The 24,194-nt window shown below is 45.1% G+C and overlaps 1 protein-coding gene and 1 pseudogene across 2 annotated transcripts in view; both read left to right on the top strand.

The window, feature by feature from the left end:
* Positions 1 to 24,194, top strand: part of LOC311514588 (olfactory receptor 52R1-like) — a 272,348-nt pseudogene that overhangs the window by 213,492 nt on the left and 34,662 nt on the right. The gene's annotated exons all lie outside the window — the stretch shown is intronic.
* On the top strand, positions 15,129 to 16,127 carry LOC311514564 (olfactory receptor 52E4-like; the record flags this gene model as incomplete). Its single annotated transcript, XM_084617133.1, has 1 exon — positions 15,129 to 16,127. One exon carries the CDS (start codon positions 15,129 to 15,131, stop codon positions 16,125 to 16,127), a length of 999 nt encoding a protein of 332 aa, XP_084473259.1.

Raw genomic sequence — 24,194 nt, 5'->3', positions numbered from 1 at the left:
ATTGGAGAGGTTTTAGTTGGGGGCTGAAGGTGACAGCTCGTGGCGTTCTATCATTATCTTTGTTGGGCCTGTCCTGTAGTAGGTGACTTCTGGGAACTTTTCTGGCTCTGTCAATCTGTTTCTTCACTTCAGCAGGTGGGTATTGAAGTCGTAAGAACACTTGATAGAGATCTTGTAGGTGTTCGTCTCTGTCTGAGGGGTTGGAGCAAATGCGGTTGTATCATAGAGCTTGGCTGCAGACAATGGACCGTGTGGTGTGGTCTGGATGATGTTATAAATTACACCTTGTAGGACACGCACACAACTGCTGCGAATTATACCTGGTAGGACACGCACACAAGTGCTACGAATTACACCTGGTAGGACACGCACACCAGTGCTGCGAATTATACCTGATAGGTCACGCACAGTTCGAATCTAGGCTGAGGCACAGAAACAAAGTCCACAACTGCAGAGTTCCCAAAAGACACTAAGTTTATTATGCTCGAGCGTGGTGCCCCCCTGCTAGCCAGGAGGGGACCCTGAATGCAGATTATACAAACATTATATACCTTTTAGCAAAGCATGTTGTCCTCGTGCATCGGAAACCTTATCCAATAAACAAACCCTTGTCTTATCTACCACCTATCCCTGCTTGGTGCATTCCTCGTGCTATACCAGTATTTTAATTAAACAGCATGGTCCTAAAGCCATGCATCAGTAACTTTTATTATCAGGATGGGAGGCCTCACATCAAGGCCAAGAGACAGGGAGTTAGAGACTGACAAAAACCAGATACTCGGAGTCAAGGCAGGCTGGAGACAAGGAGGAGGATTTTCACAGGGATTCAATATCTAAGGATTACTCCTCCTGGTGTATGATGTGCTGGCATTTAAACAATGGTGGGCCCCAAACCAAAATGGAGTCACATGTGCTAACTTTTCCTTAACAGTGAAAGCTGGAGGCATGTAGGTAGGCATAGCGGTCAGTAGGTTTCCGGTATAGGGTGGTGTTTATGTGACCATTGCTTATTAGCACTGTAGTGTGCAGGAAGTAGATCTCTTGTGTGGACTGGTCCAGGCTGAGGTTGATGTTGGGATGGAAATTGTTGAAATCATGGTGGATTTCCTCAAGGGCTTCTTTTCCATGGGTCCAGATGATGAAGATTTAATCAATGTAGCTCAAGTAGAATAGGGGTGTTAGGGGATGAGAGCTGAGGGAGCGTTGTTCTAAGTCAGCCATAAAAATCTTGGCATACTGTGGGGCCATGCGGGTACCCATAGCAGTGCCACTGATTTGAAGGTTTACATCTTGATTATCACTGCAAGGGGTCATCTCCCCGCCCGGGTAATAGCTTACCTTACCTGATCACTCTCATTACAGTGTGCATGGTAACACCCATTGTTTCCTGTTCTGTGTGTATATAAAATTTCCCCACTGTGTTTTCCAGTGCATGCATCCAATGAAATGAGCTGTAGCTCACAAAAGCTTATGCTCAAATAAATTTGTTAGTCTCTATGGTGCCAAAAGTACTCATAGGAGAACAAGGAATTTAAGTAGATCAACAAGAAGTGAAATCATTGCTAAATTTACCCAGACCAGAGGATTCATATGCATTGAAGGTAATGTTAAGAGGGTTTTATTATTTAAGGGAACACATTTGGAATTTTGCCATTATAACCAGATCTTAGTCGCATTTATTAAAAAAGATTGCAGAATTGGAGTGGGGCCCGAACAATAAAAATATTTCTGTGATTTCTGGGAGGAGAGGTAGGTACGCTGGAGGGTAGGGATCGGATACAGAGGGACCTAGACAAATTAGAGGATTGGGCCAAAAGAAATCTGGTGAGGTTCAACAAGGACAAGTGCAGAGTCCTGCACTTAGGATGGAAGAATCCCATGCACCACTACAGACTAGGAACCGAATAGTTTGGCAGCAGTTCTGCAGAAAAGGACCTAGGGTTACAGTGAACGAGAAGCTGGATATGAGCTGTCAAGGTTCCTTCCCCACTCTGAACTCTAGGGTACAGATGTGGGGACCTGCATAAAAACCTCCTAAGCTTACTTTTACCAGCTTAGGTTAAAACTTCCCCAAGGTACAAACTATTTTACCCTTTGCCCTTGGACTTCCACTGCCACCACCAAACTTTATCTGCGTTCCTGAGAAAATGTTGTTTGGAAATGTCTTTCCCCCCAAAATCCTCCCAACCCTTGTACTCCACTTTCTGGGGAAGGTTTGGTAAAAATCCTCACCAATTTGCATAGGTGACCACAGACCCAAACCCTTGGATCTTAGAACAAGGAAAAAGCATTCAGTTTTCTTACAAGAAGACTTTTAATAGAAGTAAAAAGGAATCACCTCTGTAAAATCAGGATGGTAGATACCTTACAGGGTAATTAGATTCAAAACATAGAGAATCCCTCTAGGCAAAACCCTAAGTTACAAAAAAAGAAACACAGACAGGAATAGTCATTCTATTCAGCACAGCTATTTTCTCAGCCATTTAAAGAAATCATAATCTAACACATACCTAGCTAGATTATTTACTAAGTTCTAAAACTCCATTCCTGTTCTGTCCCCAGCAAAAGCATCATACAGACAGACACAGACCCTTTGTTTTTCTCCCTCCTCCCAGCTTTTGAAAGTATCTTGTCTCCTCATTGGTCATTTTGGTCAGGTGCCAGCGAGGTTACCTTTAGCTTCTTAACCCTTTACAGGTGAGAGGATTTTTCCTCTGGCCAGGAGGGATTTTAAAGGTTATTACCCTTCCCTTTATATTTATGACATGAGTCAACAGTGTGCCCTTGTGCCCTTGTTGCCAAGAAGGCCAATGGCATTTTGGGATGTATATGTAGGGGCATTGCCAGCAGATCGAGGGACGTGATTGTTCCCCTCTATTCGACATTGGTGAGGCCTCATCTGGAGTACTGTGTCCAGTTTTGGGCCCCACACTCCAAGAAGGATTTGGAAAAATTGGAAAGCATCCAGCGAAGGGCAACAAAAATTATTAGGGGTCTGGAACACATGAGTTATGAGGAGAGGCTGAGGGAACTGGGATTGTTTAGTCTGTGGAAGAGAAGAATGAGGAGGGATTTGATAGCTGCTTTCAACTACCTGAAAGGGGGTTCCAAAGAGGATGGATCTAGACTGTTCTCAGTGGTAGCTGATGACAGAACAAGGAGTAATGGTCTCAAGTTGCAGTGGAGGAGTTTAGGTTGGATATTAGGAAAAACTTTTTCACTAGGAGGGTGGTGAAGCACTGGAATGCGTTACCTAGGACGGTGGTGGAATCTCCTTCCTTAGAAGTTTTTAAGGTCAGGCTTGACAAAGCCCTGTCTGGGATGATTTAATTGGGGATTGGTCCCGCTTTGAGCAGGGAGTTGTGCTAGATGACCTCCTGAGGTCCCTTCCAATCCTGATATTCTGTGATTCTATGGTTCTATGATTCTGTGCTGCAGCCATAGCCCTGAAACCAAAGAGTCTCCTCAGCCACGCTGGTGCCCCAGCTTCTTCTGACTCATCCAGTCTGTGTTTGTAAAGGGCTGGACCAAAAACCCCTCTCTCAGTACCCATTTCTGGAGAGGTTCCATTCCTTCCCACCTCTCTTCAGAGATGCTGGAGCAAACTGGTTTTATCTAGACTGCAGTTATTCCATTCTTCTGTCTGGGTGAGATCTCATTAGGTGCTTAGAGTCATTAATGACCAACCTATTTATAAACAGATGCCTACATCCTGGCCTCCTGCCTCTTAGCACAAGATGCATGAGCAAAGAATACAGGAAAAGTCCAAAGACATAAGGCTACAGATGGTTCATAGTTTGAAAGGTGAGTTAGTAGATGTGACACAGGGTCAGAATGGGTTATGCAACTAGCACACTAACTGATCCAAACTCAACCTTAAAAGATATATTTGAAAAGTATATAAATGTTAATCAGGGCTATTCCTTATGAGTAGCTAATATAGCCATGGTAAATTGACTAGAGCTTTGAAATGCAAACCTGTATTGTTAGCAAATTAGAGGTAATAATAATTGTGTTTACTTATATCTTGTTAGATATTAACCATATCTGTTGCTATACCAGTTGATTCAAAGATCAAAATGAAATATTAATATTTAAATGAAAATTGGGTGTAATCATTTCATTGTCTATACTTCTCTTTGTGGTTTGTAGTAAATCACTTAATGGATAATTACCTTATGCTGATGAATTGAACTAGTTCCCTGTGTATACATATGAAACAGGTAATTCTATTTCAAAGCAACTATTCTTCAATTTCATAGCCTGCCAGTGCTTGATCCCTGATCCTGTTGTCTCAAATCTGCTTAAGCTTCATCAGGGGAAGCTCAAACCACATTTTGAGGTCTCCAGTTCCATTCTGGATCACCCTGATACTGGACATTTGAGTTCAACGCCTGGATAAATTCTGAAAGGACTATTTGCAACTCTAAAGCTCACCATCTCTGCCATGAACCTGACATAAGAACTCCATTCATGTTTAAATGTATAATGATCTTTTAACCAATACTCTTTCTTTTTTAATAAAACTTAGATTAGTTCATAAGAATTGGCTGTAAGCATGTAATTGGGTATGATCTGAAATATTCATTGACGGGAGGGGTGGGGGCGGTGGTAATGGGTCTGATCGATTGGTAGAACATTTTTTTTTTATGATGAACACGATTTTCAGTAATCCTCACCATATTTCATTTGGCTGTCTGGGAGGAAACCCAAGGCTCAGTTGCTTTATGGCATAGGGCAGTGTCTGGTTACTGCAGGGCAGAGGAAGGCATTGGTTCATTAAAAGGGAGAGAATCCTATCCACAGGCAGGATCCTTGTCAGGCTTCAGCAGTTTCCATCCCAGCCCTGGAACAGAGGGAGCCCAGCTGGTGGGGGGTGGCTATTGTGATGGGATGTGTTAGGGGGCTTATTCCTTCACCCACTTACTTCCCTGGTCCTTCTCGCATGAACAGAGAGCAACAATACCCGAAGTCCAAAGGTGCAAACAATTTGATGTTTATTGGGGTAAACTTCCAGAAAGCATGATTCCAGTTTCCTTCCTTAGTGTCCCCCTTCCCAGCTCTGACACCACAGAGCCTTACCTTTGTCCCTGTTCCCATTTCCCCCCTTAGCCAAACATGATTCCAATTTCCCCACCCCCATTCCCTGATCCCATTTTTCCCCTTAGCAAAACATGATTCCAATTTCCCCACCCCCATTTCCCCCACCCACACACTTCCTGATTGACTGCAGACTATATAGTAAAACTTGAGTTCTGCTTAGCTATACCTTAACCAATCATTTTCCTGAAATTTAACTAACCAATCCTAACATATTGTAACATGATTATGTAACCAATTATATCCCACCACCTTAATTAGTTTACACCAAGCAAAAGTAATTATACAGCAGACAGAAACAATCACAGAACCAGACAGAGATTATACAGACAAACAATGGGGAAATGGGGACTACAGTGACAGAACAAACACAGAAATGAGGATTTCACATCCCACCTATTGATAAGTGAGGTCCCAAAAGTATTGAGCCGGGCATCCTTTATGGGGAAGCTGAAGAAGGCCCTGAGGGTCAGGGTATAGGATACATTGCCAGACTTGTGAGAAAGAATGCCACAAACAGGCCACAGTGAGTAATGATGCGGATGTCGGTGCAGGCCAGCTTCAGTACGGCCACGTGCTCGCAGAACGAGTTGGAGATGATGTTGGTTCTGCAATATGGCCACCACCTTGCCAGGAAGGGATAGGGCAGCATGAGCATGCTGCCACACAGCACCACGGCCAGGCCGATGATAGCCAGTACAGGGTTTGTCAGGGTGGTGCAATATCTAATGTGATCACAGATGGCCATGCAGCAAATCAAAGCCATGGCCATGAAGACCCCGGAATCCAACCCTGAAAAGCATTGAATGAAGTACAGCTGGGTGAGGCAGGCACTGAAATCTGTCTCCCTAGAATTGAACCAGAAGATGCTCAGCATTTTGGGCAGGGTGGATATGCACAGTATAGCCTATAGGACTAGACAGCTTGCTTGCTTTTCTTATAGTTTAAATTGTTTCTTTTATTGTAATAGGTTTATAGGTTTATATTAAAGTAGTTTGGCTGTAACACAAGGGATGTACAGGCCGTATCCTGTACGTTGAGCTAAGGAAAGTTAGCATATCTGTGTCTGGGACCTTTCACCCAGGTAGCAAATTTGGCTTACATATGTTCAGGACCTTTCCCCTAAATAGGTGGTGATGAGCTGAAGCCTAAGGTCTATATATGGCTTTGACATTTAACATAGATAGATAAAGGATGCTTGAAAGAATTGAGAAACCTGAACTCTCTTGGCATACCAGAGGCAAGGCTGGTCCTGTGTCTCTTAGCACCAGGTTATCAAGGAAGGGAATGAATATATTAACCAAAGCTTTGTAGCAGATAACACCATATGTATCTTTTAAATAGCAGTAATACTATTGTAACTTTGTAACTCTAATTATTTTACCATTTAATTATTACTTCATTTATCTTAATAAATGTCTTTAAGGCTATATTTTTCCCATGTGAGCTTCCTGTCATACCCTGAGGGTCCTTTGTAAATTCTGTGTAGCCTGATTCAGACAAGAACCTTATTATCTTCTGATCAGACTAATTGGAGAGCCTATAACCCATACAATCCAAATTAATATCATTAACCTCCTAAATCAGGAAACAACAGGGCCAGGTATGCGGAGGAACTAGTACATGGGCCCATGGAGGCTCCGCTCCCTCTTTAAGATGAACAGAATGGTGAAGTTCCCCAAGATGGCTATGGTGTACAAGGTGCAGAAGGGGATGAAGATGCAGACATGGGCTGCCTCCAGGCCAGGAATGCCCAGCAGGATGAAGGTGGAGGGGTTGGTGAAGTCGGTTGTGTTGGAATCTGACATGGAGTAGGGGAGAAGGTGTCCAAATCTGAAGTAGAATGGTGTGTCTTACATATACTGTATGTTCCCCTGATTTCTTGCATGTGCCCAGAGTCTAGGGTGATGGTCGCAATACAAATGCCTGGATGGAGAGAGAATGTTAATATGAGACACTACATGGACTACTGGAGGCTGTTCTCATGGGTGAAGCAGATCGCTCATTCTTCACACACTGAAAAATGAGATTTACATGATTCAGAGAAGTAAATTATGAACAACTGACCCTATTAATGCCAATTCCATATTTAATGGTGCTCCATTGGTCAATGATTCCTACAAGTCATGGTGTGGGAAACCTTCATGGGCACCAGCAGGAAAAATGTGTATGGGTACAGTTTATACCTCATTCTTCCTTAACACGATGAAACCCAGGCAAAAGTGTCCATGCTGTATGGAGTTCCCCATTACCCGGCTGCACAAAATATGAGAGTGGTAAAAAATGAAACCTTTGCCAAGTCATGTGCCAGGGGGAAACATCCCAACTAGGACACAGGTCAGGGAAAAAGCCTCACTGATAGCAGCTTCACGGAAACACCTGCTCATTTGCAGCACTAGCCAGACAGCGACAATATACTCAGTTTTGGGCAGCCAATCTCTATAAAGCATTTAGCAGATAGAAAGGGGATTTCTGAAACAGGCTATGGGAATGGGGAACGCTGCCACATGCGGACAGACTGAAAAGTGTTGAGTTAAGAGAAAAGACAAAGAAGGGGGCATATGATAGAGGAGAGAAAAACAAAGAATGGAACGGATTACATTCACGTGGACAAACAGAGAACAGTTCCCAACCAGTAACATCGATAGATATTTAGTGCTTCAAAAAGGGTAATTGCCCAAAGCTGAGGAAAATTCTCAGCAAAACTAATGGCAGGAAATTCAGAAAGAAAAATGGGAATGAAAACTGGGAGTTATTTAAGAGGAGTTTATTAGACAGCTAAAACGCCAGGAGTCCACAGTCAAAGGGGGAAACTTTGACTAAAAACCCAGTTCAGTAGTGAAGGGAAGGTAGCAATTGCAGCGGAAAGCGATATATTACACTTGGGGTGAAAGGGAAAATGGACAGTAAGTAATACAAATTGGAATTTATTAAAACTGATAAGGGACTTTAAAGACTTCAGGGAAAAATCCCTGTTTAGCATGTCTAAGGAAACGAAAAAGGAGGTTACGAAGTATATTAACATCAAAAGAAATCCTTGAAAAGTTTTAGGCCAATTACTTGACAGAGAAAGGAAACTTGTTAATGTTGCAGAAAAGGTAAATATGTTCCATTTTTTGTCTGCATTCGGAAAGAAGCAGTATGACACTCATATCACATGACACAATGAAATGCTTTCCAGGCCATTAGCTATCTCGGAGGGTGTTAAAGAGCATCGATAGTAGAAAATTAGAGTTATGAACACCAGAGGTAAGAACTGAACAATGACCACGCATCTCACTTGGAAGCAGAAGGGTGCAATCAGGCAGCAGCAGAGCAAACAAAAAAGAAAAGGCAAATACAGGGCAGTACTGTGTGAAATGTAAAGGTTGTTTTACAAAGGGAAAGTTTTAAAAAAAAAAGATTTGACAAGGTTAGGAAACAATGGAAACAGTGGTCTGGGATTAGTTTTTAAAAAGTCCAGGAATATAATTAATAGCAGTCAACAACTTGGTTTATGGAAAACAGGTGTTGTCAAAAAAACCCCAATGTCATTGTTTAATGAGAATACAGGTTTGGTTGATGAAGGGAACTGCACAGATGCAGTAAAATTGATTTCTCTGAGGCACTTGATTTAGCAGGGGAAACATTCCGATAATAAAAGGAACGCACTACAATATCAGTGGAGCGCACGTAAAATGGACTGAAAAGTGGCTGGCGGATATCGGAAACCAGCTGTCAATGGCCATTGTCAGTGAATGGGGCTGTTTCTAGTGCGGTTCTGCAGGGATCATTTCTAGGCCTGATGCTGTTCAGTATTTTAATCAAGAATCTGGAAGGAAAGAGAAAATCACTGCAGATAAAATTAGCGAATGTCCCAAAGGCTGGCAGAGTGGTTGCAATGAGGCGGCCGAACAGGCATAATATTTGATCTGGAACATTTGGTGAGCTGGGCCCATGCAAACACTATGTTTTAATAAAGACAAATGCAAAGTGATCCTCTTGGAACAGGGAATGCAGGCCCAACCCACAGACCAGGGCACTGTATTATGAAACGCAGAGACCCTGAAAAGCACTAAGTGATCTCTGTGGATAACCAACTCATCGTGAGCTCCCAGTGCGATGCTGTGGCCAAAAGGGCTTGGATGCATAGACAGGGGAGTGGTGAGTTGGAGCAGGGGAAGGAGTTTACCTCTGCACATGAGATTTACTGATCTCTGAGCCCATAGCAACAGCAGAAAATGCTCATGTCTCCCCTCGGTCACCTTTTTCCAGATCTGTCTGTCTCCTATCTATCCATCTAAGCAATTATCCCTTATTTTCTTTCAAATCAACTATATTTTATAAATATACACAAATACACAAACAGCCAATTCTTCTCTGACTCAGCACAGAGCCCAGCAGCGCTCATCTCCCTTTGGGACAGTCCCTTAATGAATGTTTACTCCAAAAGCTGAATAATTAGCACAGAAGAAGAGACATGCTTCTCTGCAGCCTGTTTACATTCAGATGCTCTCTTCTCCCCTCGAGGCTGTGTGAACCCCCCTGGGATTGCACAGAGCTGTATTATAAACGGTGCACACCCTTGGATCGGCTCTCGGTGTGGCATGTTGCTGCAGATGCTGGGGTGAGAGAGGTTTGGGACACGGCTACCTGAGGGGGATTCCCAGGGAAGACACTTCCATCTCAGAATTCACAGGTACCCATTTCTTGCTGAGGAGATCACCTGCTCGACAAATACCGTGCAACGTGGACGTGATGGGACAGAGAGTATGTCTGGGGTCCTTTCCGCTCTGCACAACCATGACACATCCCAGGGCCCTTCCCATAGGTGATGAGTTTGCTAAAGAATCACTGGCCAAAATGTCACTCTTTTCTGGGCACCCCTGGTCATCCTGCCTGATGGACTACCGCCCCGAGGTGGCTGCATTTCAGTGGGAGAGGGATCCTTCAGAATGAAAGGTGTTAGTAGATGTACAATAGAAGACCAAATTCTGAATCAGTGGCCTGTACTTTGCTCAGGCCCCAGTGAGGCAAAACTCCTCTTGGAGTAAGAACTGAGTAGTGACATCAGGGGCTAGCTGTGTGTTAACGCACAGACACGGGCACCCTCTCCTCTTGTATTTCAGGGCTCTGGCTGTTAATGGGGCAGGGGGACAGGGGCTCTTACCTGACTTTTATCTGCTGGAAAGCTTGGAGTTGGTAGCGCTCCTCACTAGAACAAGAATAAGAATTTTTCAAGGGGGGAAACACATACTTTCTCCAAGTTCCATTCGAGAAGTGGGCTGAACTGTTATTCCTGAAACTTTCAAAACACAATTCTGCTCAAAGCAGCCACCCAGCATGGGAAATTTCAGTCCAAACACCTACAATTTAGCAAATTCATAAGCAACTGAAAATGGGGTCTTTTATTCAAGCGTCAGCCAGCCTTAACTACAGGTGATGACAGCAACTCCACCGACAATGTGATATGGCTGTGAAAAAAGCTAATGCGGTCATGGGATGCATCAGGAGAGGTATTTCCAGTAGGGATAAGGAGGTTTAAGTACTGTTATACAAGGCCCTGACTAGACCTCACCTGGAATACTGTGTGCAGTTCTGGTGTCCCATGTTTAAGAAGGATGAATTCAAACTGGAACAGGTACAGAGAAGGGCTACTACGATGATCCGAGGAATGGAGAACTTCTCTTATGAAAGGAGACTCAAGGAGCTTGGCTTGTTTAGCCTAATTAAAAGAAGGTTGAGGGGAATCATAGAATCATAGAATATCAGGGTTGGAAGGGACCCCAGAAGGTCATCTAGTCCAACCCCCTGCTCAAAGCAGGACCAATTCCCAGTTAAATCATCCCAGCCAGGGCTTTGTCAAGCCTGACCTTAAAAACCTCTAAGGAAGGAGATTCTACCAGGAAAATATGGTTGCTCTCTATAAATATATCAGAGGGATAAATACCGGAGAGGGAGAGGAATTATTTAAGCTCAGTACAAATGTGGACACAAGAACAAATGGATATAAACTGGCCACCAGGAAATTTAGACTAGAAATTAGACGAAGGTTTCTAACCATCAGAGGAGTGAAGTTTTGGAAGAGAGCCTTCCAAGGGAAGCAGTGGGGGCAAAAGATCTATCTGGCTTTAAGATTAAACTCGATAAGTTTATGGAAGAGATGGTATGATGGGATAACATGGTTTTGTTAATTAAACATTCACGGTAAATAGGCCCAATGGCCTGTGATGGGATATTAGATGGGGTGGGAACTGAGTTACCCAGGAAAGAATTTTCTGTAGTATCTGGATGATGAATCTTGCCCATATGCTCAGGGTTCAGCTGATCGCCATATTTGGGTTCGGGAAGGAATTTTCTTCCAGGGCAGATTGGAAGAGGCCCTGGAGGTTTTTCGCCTTCCTCTGTAATCCATGGGGCACGGGACACTTGCTGAAGGATTCTCTGCTCCTTGAAGTCTTTAAACCACCATTTGAGGACTTCAATAGCTCAGACATAGGTGAGAGGTTTCTTGCAGGAGTGGGTGGGTGAAATTCTGTGGCCTGCATTGTGCAGGAGGTCAGACTAGATGATCATAATGGTCCCTTCTGACCTAAATATCTATCAATCTATGAATGGCCAATCCACTTGTGAATCCCTTTCAGCTAAGCTGTTCACTCCAATAATTTTGGTAGCAAGGAGTTCTACAGGCCAAATATTTGGGTTATGTTAGCAATTTCTTTTCTCGTTCTTATATGTTCAGACTTTCTATTTAACTAAATGCTCCCTTGTTCATGTTATGAGACACATTAAACATAAATGCCTGATCTACTTTCTTTATCAATAGATCCCTAGGGTTTAAGGTCAGAAGGGACCATGTGATCATCCAGTCTGACCTCCTGTAATGCACAGGCCCATTAATTACAACTCAGTTACCTCTGTATTGAGCCGAAAGGCTTGTGTGTGACCAAGGCCTGATCTACACTAGGATTTTGCATTATAGAATGATAGAGCCATAGAGTTATAAGGGAAGGCAAAGGACAGCTTGTCTAACCCCCTGACAAGATGCAAGATTTCTTTTGTCTTAGTCATCTAAGACTGATGGCTATTCACACGTCTTTGGAAAACCTCCACAGGAGGAGATTCCATGACTACCCTGGGTGTCTGTTCCATTGGCCTCCTGTACTTCAAGTTAGGAAGATTTTCCTGAAATTTAATTTAAATCTGCTATGCTGGAGTTTCAACCCATTGCCTTTTGTCCTGCCTCTCTCAATGTAAGACAGAATAACTTTCCTCCACCTTTTTATGGCAGCCTTTCAAGTATTTGAAGTTCACTATCTTGTCCCCCATTAATCTCCACTTTTCCAGATAAACACACCGGTTCCTACGGCTTGCATTCCATCCTGTGCATAACCTTTGTCTCTTGCCTATGGCTCCTTTCCAGTTTATCTACCTCCTTTCTATACATTGGTGAGCAAAATTGGACACATTACTATTGAGACCTAACCCCGACCGAGTAGAGGAATACGATCATGTACTGTGACTGGCATGTTATACCTCTGCTCATATAACCTAACATTGCATTTGCCTTTTTTGAAACAGCAAAAAAATCCACACCCCAGAGAGATGTAGCTATATCATCCTAACCCTGGTGTAGACCCTTGAAGCAGATCTTCCAGAAAAGCATCCAGTCTCGATCTGCAAACATGGGGAGGTGGAGAATCCACTACTTCCCTTCTCAGTGTCTCTCAATGGTTAATCACCCTCATTGCTAAAGATGTGGCCCTAGTTTATAGCTAGAATTTGCCTGGCTTCAGCTTCCAGCCCTTCGGTCTTGATCAGCCTTTTTCTGGTAGATTACAGAGCCATTACTAGGCATGGATTTCTCCCTATGAAAGTTTCTGCCTGATCATCTTTTTGATAAGCTATAGAGATATACATCTTCAAAGTCTATACATCTTCAGAGGTAAAATCCTTCCCCTGCTCCAACTCACCTCTCCCCTGTTTATGTATCTGAGGACCCCATCATCCCTTTATGCTACAGCATCTCACTGGGCTCTCAAGATGAGTTGGCTGTCCACAATGTCCCCGAAATCCTTTACAGGGTCCTTGCATTCCATAATACAGTGCTGTCGTCTGTGGGTCAGGCCTGCATTCCCTTTTCCAAGGATTCTGCGTTTGATGGTATTAAAACATTTTGTTTGCATGGGCCCCACATTCGAAGTGCTCCAAATCAATCGGTATGCCTGCCCTGGCCACCTCATTGCAACCACTCTGCCAATCTTTGGGTCATCCGAAAATTTTATCTGCAGTGATCTTCTATTTCTTTCCAGATCATTCATGAAAATATTGAATAGCCTCAGGCGTAGAACTGATCCCTACAGAACCTGACTACAAACAGCCCCGTTCACTGACGAGGCCCTATCAACAACAGCTTTCTGAGATCCGTCACTTAGCCAGTTTTCAGTCCATTTTGCATGTTCTCTACTGATATTGTAGAGTGTTTAATTTTTAACTCAATATTTTCCCCCAGTAAATCAAATGCCTCTGAGAAATCAAGGTACAATGCCTCTGCATGGTTCCCTTGATCCACCACATGTGTTCCCTTGATCCACAAATATGTACTCTCCATAAAGGGTGAAAACAGGTTTATTTGACAAGATCTGTTTTGTACAAACCCTGTTGTTTACTGGCATTAATTACATATCTAGACTTAAAAAAAACCCAACCCTAATCCCATACCAGCTTTTCCATTGTTTTTTAACCTTGTCAAATCTTTTATAAAAAGCACTTTCCCTTTATTTTTTAGTACTTGACATTTAACACAGGAATTGCCATAACATTTCTCTTGTTGTTAACATACTTAATAACCTCCTTTTTTTAATCCTTAGCTCTGCCAAAGGTGGAGTTTTCCCTGACGTCTTTAACGTCCCTTCTCAATTTTCATAACTTTCAATTTGCATTCTTGTCTCTCTGGTTTCTCTTTTCCCTCTTTGCTACATATTCTTCCCCCCCGCCAATTGCTGCCTTCCTGTTGCCACTGAAGTGGATTTTTACTCAAAGTTGTTCATTTGGTTGACTGTGGAATCATTACTTTTTCCGCAAAAGAACGACCATTTCTCATTCATATTTTTCTGTATAATTTTTCCTCCAATCAATTTTGCTGACAATTTTCTTCAGCTTTGGGAATTAGTCCTCTTGGAGCACTCAGTGTCTATAGACAGCACCGGTTGGGAACTGTTCTCTGTTTGTCCATTGGAACATAAATCAGTATATTTTTTATTTTCCTCTCCTCTCTCATATGTTCCCTTCTTTGTCTCTTCTGTAAACGAAAGAGTCCCAGACTTTTCTGCATGGTGTCAAGTATCAGGGGGCGTAGCCGTGACTTTTCTATCTGTTTGCATATAGCAGCCTCCCCCATTCTCAGAGCCTGTCTTGGAAATCCCTTTTAGATATGCTATATCCTGCATGGAGACTGGGTGACCAAAACTGAGTACATATCCCGAACTTGGTATTCTCCATCCCATATCTTAGTGATCTGAAGCTTGCTTTTGTTTTGTCCACTGCTCTGAATCAGCAGGTGTTTCTCTTGAGCTGCTGTCAATGGCGCCCAGGTCTTTTCCCTGAGGTATGTTCTAATTGGGATGTTTCTCCTGGCATATGTCTTACAAAAGTTTGTTTTTTTTCCATTCTCACATATCAAGCAACTTGATGAATGGGGAACTCCTACAGTATGGAGTCCCTATGCTAGCTCTCATTGCATTAAGGAATAATGATGAATAACCACACTTGTGTTTCCTGCTGGTGCCTCTTAAGGTTCCCCCATCTCTAAATGTAGGAATTATTAACACAGGGAGCCCCATAAAATGTGGAATTGGCTTTAATATGGTCATTGTTCATAGTTGTTTTCTCTGAACAATTGAAATGTCATTTTTCAGTGAGTGAAGAGCGAACAATCTGCTTCACCCATGAGAACTGCCTCCAGTAGTGCATGTAATATCTCAGATTAACGTTCTCTCTCCATCCAGGCATCCTGGGCACACACAGGAAGTCAGGGGAACGTACGGTACATGCAGGAAACAGCGTTACGCCTCAGAGTTGGACACCTTCTCCCCTATTCCATGTCAGATTCCAACACAACCAACTTCACCAACCCCTCCACCTTCATCCTGCTGGGCATTCCTGGCTTGGAGGCAGCCCACATCTGGATCTCCATCCCCTTCTGCACAATGTACACCATAGCTGTCTTGGGGAACTTCACCATCTTGTTCATTGTAAAGATGGAGCAAAGCCTCCATGGGCCCATGTACTATTTCCTCTGCATGCTGGCCGTCACCGACCTGGTCATGTCCACATCCACCCTGCCCAAAATGCTGAGCATCTTCTGGTTCAATTCCAGGGAGATCAATTTCAGTGCCTGCCTCACCCAGATGTACGTCCTTCTCTGCTTCTCAGCCATGGAGTCTGGAATCCTCGTGGCCATGGCTTTTGATCGCTATGTGGCCATCTGCCATCCCCTGAGACATTCCACCATCCTGACAAACTCTGTTGTGGCCAAGATCAGCCTGGCCGTCCTGCTGCGCAGTGGAATATTCGCATTACCCTACCCCTTCCTGGCGATGCGGTGGCCATATTGCAGAACCAACGTCATCCCTCACACCTATTGTGAGCACATAGCTGTGGTGAACCTGGCCTGTGCTGACATCCGCATCAGTAGTTACTATGGGCTGTTCGATCTTTTCTCTGAGATCGGAATGGACGTGTTTTTCATCACTGTCTCCTATACTCAGATCCTCCGGGCCATCTTCCACCTCCCCACAAAGGATGCCCGGCTCAAAACTTTTGGGACCTGCATCTCTCACCTTTGTGCCATCTTAGCTTTCTACATGCCAGGTTTCTTCTCCTCTCTCACGCACCGGTTTGGCCATAATGTGCCACTGCACTTCCTTGTTCTCATTGCCAACATGTACCTCCTGGTGCCCCCCTTGCTCCACCCCATCATCTACGGGGTGAGGACCAAACAAATCCGGGGCAGGCTGCTCTGGCTTTTTACTCCTAAAGGGACCTAAATGTTTTCTCAGACTGAGGACCATGCAGAGCTGGCTGGTACATGGTGCTGGGCCTTCTTCCCTGAATCATTTATTGAATGCATCCGATGAAGTGAGCTGTAGCTCACGAAAGCTTATGCTCAAATAAATTTGTTAGTCTCTAAGGTGCCACAACTCCTCCTTTTCTTTTTGTGGATACAGGCTAACACGGCTGCTACTCTGGACAGTCAAGAGACATTAAACCCATTCCTATCTTTACTGTGCTGTGTCAGCATGATAAACTGGGGAATCAGTCTAAGTGCAATTCACTGGGTTGCCACCTTTCCAACTGCTGGTAGTTGGACTCCTGAAACGACAATCTTGCCCCATCTGTTCTGTCAAGGCTCCACCCCTGCTGTGTGTCTTCTCCCCAATGTCCTACCCCTCTCACTTGCTCCTCTCTTCCCCTCACCTTGCCAGTTGCTGGAACATTTTCCACCTCCTATATATATATATCAAGGTTCCTTCCCCACTGTGAACTCTAGGGTACAGATGTGGGGACCTGCATGAAAACCTCCAAAGCTTACTTTTACCAGCTTAGGTTAAAACTTCCCCAAGGTACAAACTATTTTACCCTTTGCCCTTGGACTTTAGCTGCCACCACCAAACATATAACCGGTTACTGGGAAAGAGTTGTTTGGAATTGTCATTCCCCCCAAAATCCTCACCAAAACCTTGCACCCCCCTTCCTGGGGAAGGTTTGATAAAAATCCTCACCCATTTGTGGTAGGTGACCATAGACCCAAACCCTTGGATTTTAAGAACAATGAAAAAGCATTCAGTTTCTTACAAGAAGAAAGTTAATAGAAGAAAAAGGAAAAAGAATCACCTCTGTAAAATCAGGACAGTAAATACCTTACAGGGTAATTAGATTCAAAACGTAGAGAATCCCTCTAGGCAAAACCTTAAGTTACAAAAAGACACAAAAACAGAAATATCCATTCCATTCAGAACAGCTTATTTTCTCAGCCATTTCAAGAAATCAGAATCTAACACAGATCTAGCTAGATTACTTACCAAGTTCTAAGACTCCATTCCTGTTCTGTCCCCGGCAAAAGCATCACACAGACGGACCCAGACCCTTTGTTTCTTCCTCCCCCCAGCATTTGAAAGTATCTGGTCTCCTCATTGGTCATTTTGCTCTGGTGCCAGTGAGGTTCTCCTAGCTTCTTAACCCTTTAGAGGTGAAAGGGTTTTTCCTCTGGCCAGGAGGGATTTTAAAGGGGTTTACCCTTCCCTTTATATTTGTGACAATATATATCTGGAAAATAAATAAATAAATAAATAGTGGACCTAGTCACCTCTAATAGTAACATGTTCTCACATCTTGTGGGAAGTCACATAAGGGACACTGGTTAGTGTTAAAATTTTAATGTTTATTCTTACTTTGCTACTACCTCTGTGGAGAGAGAGACCCCCATCAGGACTCCTGGGATGTATCTCAGCTGTGGGAGGGGAGTGGGGTGTAGTGGGTTACAGCAGGGGGCAGATACATCTGGAATCTAAATGAGAAGATCAGAATGGCCACACTGGATAAAACCAATGGTCCATGTAGCCCAGAAGCCTGTCGTCCAACAGTGCCCAGTGCCAGGTGCTTCAGAGGGAATGAACAGAACATGGCAATCCCCATGTGATTCATGCTCTATCACCCACTACCAGCTTCTGGCAAACAGCGGCTAGGGACAACAACTCTACCCATCCTGGGCAATAGCCCTTGATGGACTTCTCTAGTTCTTACTGGAACCAGGTCATAGTTTTGGCCTTCACAACATCCTATGGCAGATAGTTCCACAGCTTGACTGTGAAGAAATACTTCCTTTTGTTTGTTTGAAACCTGCTGCCTATTCCTTTGATTGGATGACACTTAGTTCTTGCGTTATGTCAAGGAGTAAATAACATTTCCTCATTCAATATCGCCATTGTTATATATTTGCAACAAATCTTGTAACAATAGGTCATGTGAGATTTCAATATAAAGCAACAGTTTGATGCATGTGATTTTCTTATTTGTATGCACATCTCGTATTTTTATTTGCAGTTACAAATATTGACTATGCGTTTGCTCCTGTGGTAAATCCCACAAGGCAGTTTACATCCAGTGTATCCAGCACAATGTGAATGGACTATTCAAGTGGATGGCCCAACAATGAACAGCATGTGCCATGGAAGAAAATTATCCCCACCTGATGGACTTACCTGGGGACATTCTGGCTAGAATATAATATATGGTCCCTGCTATGACTCACTGAAACATGCAGAGGCATGTGATCAGCCCATGTGACACAGGACTCCATCTTGTGCCTGTGCTTTTGGTGCAGAGGAACCAAGGTGACGCTCTTTCAGTCCTTCAGCCGTTCCTGGCAATTTTTGCTTTTCCGTTCGGGTCTCAGCGGAACACTCGTTCTTTCTGCGGGTGGACACTTTCGCAGCCTGAGCTACACAGAAGAAATCGTTGCCAATTAGCATATCAATAGGGTTATGGTCTGCTACCCTCACTGAGAAACTCCTGCCTTCTGGCCCTGCAGCCTTTTTATAGGGCACAGCCTGGCCCTCACTGGCTGCCACTCAGCCTTTTCTGATTGAAAAGGGCTGGCTTTTAACCCTGGCTGAGCCGGAGCAAGGTGACTGCTCCGATACACATTGCATCCACAGTTTTCATCTTTTTGTCCCCTTGACACTGTTTCACATCATCTTTACATATGGTTAAGAAACGCTCCTGAGCCACGAGGTCCAACGTTCCTTCAGAGCTTGTAACACTTTAGCCCCTTGCCGGCTTCACCATCAAATCTTTCATTTTGTGTTCAGTTTCCACATTACTCACACCAGCACCCCTCTTATGATTCCTTGTCGGGGATTAGCCATTGTCCTTCCCACTCTGGCTCGGAGGGAGCCCCCTCACCTCACTATTGCAACCAGCCAGTTTTATTTGGCTGCCCTGCTGGCTGGATGCTGCTGCTGCTGCTTGGGGGGCCCTGCTGGCCTGCCCTCTGGAGAGAAGCAAGGACCCCACAACCATTCCTGGGTCCTTCCCTGGCTGGCCCTGGAGTGTTGTAAGCTTGCCTCCCACACCATAGCTCCCCTGGGTTGGATAGTTTGTCTGTCCCACCCCATCTTCCAGAGCTTGTCCCTATGGTTTTCATGTCCTGCTCCCACAGGTTTCTAGTTTGCCCCTCTTTTCCCCTTACCTTCCATTGTTCCCCCCATTGCTTGGACCCCTTGCTTCATGCACCCATGGCCTCTCCCTAAACACTTGTGTCCCTTTTCCATAGTACCCCACTTCCCTGCCTCGGTCAGCCTCGCCACATCCCCTTTCATTGGGGGGGGGGGGTGCCCCACTCCCCTGCACCCATCCTAAACAGGAGGACAGGTTGGCCTTTCCCCTTCCCCAACTCCCTCCATCCCCCCTTACCACCGGTGTTACCTCTTGCCCCTTTCCCAAATGATGGGAGAAACTTTTGGTGGGGTCTCAATCTGGGCGGTGGCATGGTCACACCATCCCCTCCTCTTCTCTATCCCCTCCCCCGGGCTGCTGCCCCTGCTCTCAACCTTGGGGCACACATGAATTTATCCATCTGCCTCCAAGACCCTTGTGGTGATGACCTGTGCCGAACAGCTGCGACGCGCACCCATAGTTGCGCCCCCTTCAGAGGAGGGGTGGCCGTCTTCCCTCCCAGTTCAGGGCCCCATCACAGATGCCATCATGTGCCACACCTTGGTTGTGGAGTTCCATGTGGTGTCTGGGCCCAGAGTCATTGAGGTCTCCCCTCCGGTTGCCATCCCCTCGGCCCCTGTACCCAGTCAAGAGGTGTCGCATTCCTGTGGCTTTGCTGCTAGGCTTCCCAGTCAAACTTCTGCCCCTGCTCCTAATCCCGTTCCTGGCCCCAGCCCCACTCCTGCCCCTGTCACATCCCTCATTTCTTTCCCTTCATCTTCTATACTGCTGCCACCCAGGGCTTGTGTCATTTCCCCTGTCCTTGGACTAACCTCAGGGGGCGTTTTTTTTGTCTCCCCTCCCTGACTCTTTAGGAGCTGCTCTCTTCCCTCCACCTCCCTGTCCCTTTCCGGGCACAGAGGCGGGTTGCACAGAGCCACAGGTACAATCGCCGCACCATTGGTCTGCCCCCTCTTTGCCCATCTCCATGGGCCACAGGGTCTAACAAGGGCCCAGTAAGATGATGATCATGGGTCCGCAACCCTGTTCCCACTGTGCTGTGGGATGAGCGTCATCGTTTTCTGGTGGAACCCTGTGGTTTGAGACATAAGGTGAAGCTCCCTCTCCAGCACTGGGGAGACGAAAAACATAAACATACTGGGATAAAGAAAAACATAGAACCCCCTCTTCTTCTACAGGAACACCGAAACCAGCCGTCTCTGGAGTGTCAGGGCAGTTCACAGTCTGTCCCTCCCCTGTCCCAGGCTTCTTGCCCAGGCCCTGGCTGTGCTGAAAGGGTGCTGTGGGTCAGACACTTGCTCTGTCAGTGGCCATATGTCTCAGGCTTTAGGTGGTAGGGCCCCTCTCCACAGCGTCATCCTCACCCAACAGTTACGATTCCCCTCCAATTCTGGCCTGCAAGGCCTCTTGACTAGGGGTATTTCCCTGCGCTGGTCCCTCTACCCAGGGTCTTCCTTGCTCTCCCCAACTGTACACAGCCCCAGGCCCAGCCCCAGCGCTGCTGCTGCTCAGCCTCCAGCTCCCTGGGCTGCTTCTCTGGCCCCTCTGCTTCGGGCTGCTGCAGCTCTGTGCCCAGCTCAACTGCCTGGGCTACTTCTCTGGTTCTGGCCGGCCTGTCTCTGCTCTCAGCTCTGCCCAGGCCCCTGCTGTCTCCTTAACTCAACCCCGCTCTGTCCCAGGCAGTCCCAGCTCACACAGACGATGGGAACCTCCTGACCTCCAGACTTCCTCCCTGGTCTGCCTGCCCTGTCAATCAGGCTGACAGGTAATGTTGGCCTCTCCTCACTGACTCTGGGGGCTTGTTTAGACCCTTCCCCTTCCTTTTGGGACTAGGAAAGGGCCAGTCAAAAATCCTCACTGAATTTTAGTGAGCGGCCAGTAATTTACATTCCTCCCTACTATAATTCTGCCACAGCCAGAACGTTCACACCAGCATAACTGGGCCCCATATTATCAACATTTATATATGAAAAAAAATACATTTGCAATGAATAAAAGTACATTTCTCATACTTAACATCCCCTGTCCAATTCTTTATACTATACATAATATTCACTAAAGACTACATAGAACCAATAACACGATCATCTCTAAGTTTAATAATCAGTACACCCTTAGTAGTTCTCTGGGACTTTCTTAAGACTGGTGGCTCATTACCCATATTTTCTGTTTCCTTGTCCCCAGGTAACACCAGGTCAATTTGAGGGATCAGTCTATTTTCATCAGGGTTTGCATTTGCCCCATTGGTTTCAGTCTCCTCTGGGCATGATGCTCTGCGACTCCTGTGAGCTCTGGCTGCACTAAAAGTCCAATGTTTAAAGTCCAATGGTCCCCATGTACCACTCTCTCAGGACCTCCATACTCAGGCTGGATAGTGTAAACTCGCAGTGCAGGATTATTGTGTGACCACAATGTGGGCATTTGACTCCCACTTCCCTTGTATTTTATTATGATCCAGCATCTATGGTTACAAACTGGTACCTGCTTACCACAGCTTATGAGAGCCTCACTGGACATGCGATCATAAGTCCTTTTCCTACTTTGGGCTGCGTCTTTAGTTTTACTGAGAGCAACTTCAGTGGCTCTCTTTGGTCTGTCATGGACACCTTTGAAACAGCCATTGAAATTGATCACCTCATCCTCAGAAAGGCTGCTAGATGCTTTTCTGGCAGCACCCTAAGTTAGCCCTCTGTGCAGTAACCAGCCCTTGGATTGAGGCTTGAACTGGAACAGGCAGTCTCCCGCCACATCTTTAGAAGAAAAGTAACTTGTACTCACTTCTTCCTCCTTGTCACCCACAGCTCATTTTCATTCTCTTCAAATGTTATCTTCATCCAAGGAACCACTTCCTCATCCAAGTGTACCTCTGCAGTTCTATTCTGAGAATGCAACCCCACAGAATTCACACGTGAGATTAGAAGACTCACCAGCACACTTCCTTTGATGGTATTACTCAGTAAATCGGTTGGCTGGAGCCTATTAGTTTGGCTTGCTCCAGATGTATGGTCTAGAAGGGCTCGAGATCCATTGGTGTTTCCTGGTACCCAGCAGCGTTCATCAAGGATCTTCCCTCTCCAAGGAGGAATAACTGTCTTCAGCCTACTTTAACATTTCCAATCTGTCCTGCCGGGCCTAGCGGATGACTCTGTTTCTCTTCTAAGGAAGTAATTTACTCAGCACGGAATTCTTTCTGGAGTGCACATGATGGTTCATCCTAGTAGTTCCTTCTCCTCGCAACTTATTTTGCTATTACTTTCTGAGTCTTTGGCTAGCTGTTCTTCAAATTCTTTTTTTAACCTTCCAAATTATACTCTTAAACTTCATTTGCCAGAGTTTTTGCTCCTTTCGATTTTCCTCAAAAGGATTTAAATACCACTATTTAAATGAAACCTTTTTGCCTCTCATAGATTCATAGATATTTAGGTCAGAAGGGACCATTATGATCATCTAGTCTGACCTCCTGCGCAACGCAGGCCACAGAATTTCACCCACCACTCCTGCGATAAACCTCTCACCTATATCTGTGCTATTGAAGTCCTCAAGTCGTAGTTTAAAGACTTCAAAAAACAGAGAATCCTCCAGCAAGTGACCAGTACCCCATGCTACAGAGGAAGGCAAAAAACCTCCAGGGCCCCTTCCAATCTGCCCTGGAGGAAAATTCCTTCCCGACCCCAAATATGGCGTTCAGCTGAGCCCTGAGCATATGGGCAAGATTCATCAGCCAGATACTACAGAAAATTCTTTCCTGGGTAACTCGGATCCCACCCCATTTAATAACCCATCACAGGCCATCGCGCCTATTTATCATGAATATTTAATTACCAAAACCATGTTATCCATCATACCATCTCCTCTAAAAACTTATCGAGTTTAATCTTAAAGCCAGATAGATCTTTTGCCCCCACTGCTTCCCTTGGAAGGCTATTCCAAAACTTCACTCCTCTGATGGTTAGAAACCTTTGTCTAATTTCTAGTCTAAATTTCCTGGTGGCCAGTGTATATCCATTTGTTCTTGTGTCCACATTGGTACTGAGCTTAAATAATTCCTCTCACTGGTTCTTCTACTTTGTTGTTCAGCTACGGTGACACTTTTTGGTTCTCTTACAATGTTATTTTAGATTGGGGTATACATTTAAGATGAGCCTCTTGTAATTCCCCCCTTCCTCCCTGGGTTACTCGGGAGTGGGCAACACTCACCTCTCTGCCTGGGCGCCTGATGTTGTTGACATTAAAGGCGATCCTGAGCATTCCAGTGCTGAAGTCCCTTTACTCCGAAAGGTACTTGAATTTGGCAGTGCCTGTACCTTGCTAGTCCTGTACACACTCCGTGGCATGCCTTGGGAACCTACAGAAAGAAACCTATTCTAATAATATGAATAGTATTCTGTGGCCTGGGTCTGTAGTAAGAAGAAGGCCTCACACAGGAACCCTTGTATCATAGACCGTGAGCGCACACCCACAAACATGGATCCACATATGCACACACACACGCGTGCGCGCACACACACATGGACGTACATGGACCCATGTGTACACACACACACACAGACATGCACACATACATTCATGACCTGCAGGGCCCCATCCAGGAGGCATGGTCAGAGAACCCCTAACAGAGCGGGTTTGCGGGGCAGATGGGTGAGAGGAACATCTCGTTGGAGAAACCCGCCAGAATTGAGGCCTGAGCAAAGACTCTGAGCAGCTCGTTAGCTGTGGAGCAGCATCAGCATTCAGGTTACATTGTCCAGGCTACTGGTGGAATCTTAGGCTCCTACACGGTTGGACAGCAGATGAGCCGGGGTTTGAAAAAGGCAGTGGGGCCCAAATTCAGTATTTACATGAATTCCTTTGTGGATCTAGACCTGGAAGAATTTCTG

This window comes from Lepidochelys olivacea (assembly GCF_965140295.1).
Source record: "Lepidochelys olivacea isolate rLepOli2 genome assembly, chromosome: 1".
NCBI classification, from domain to species: domain Eukaryota; kingdom Metazoa; phylum Chordata; order Testudines; family Cheloniidae; genus Lepidochelys; species Lepidochelys olivacea.
This window is presented reverse-complemented; position numbering and strand designations above follow the sequence as displayed.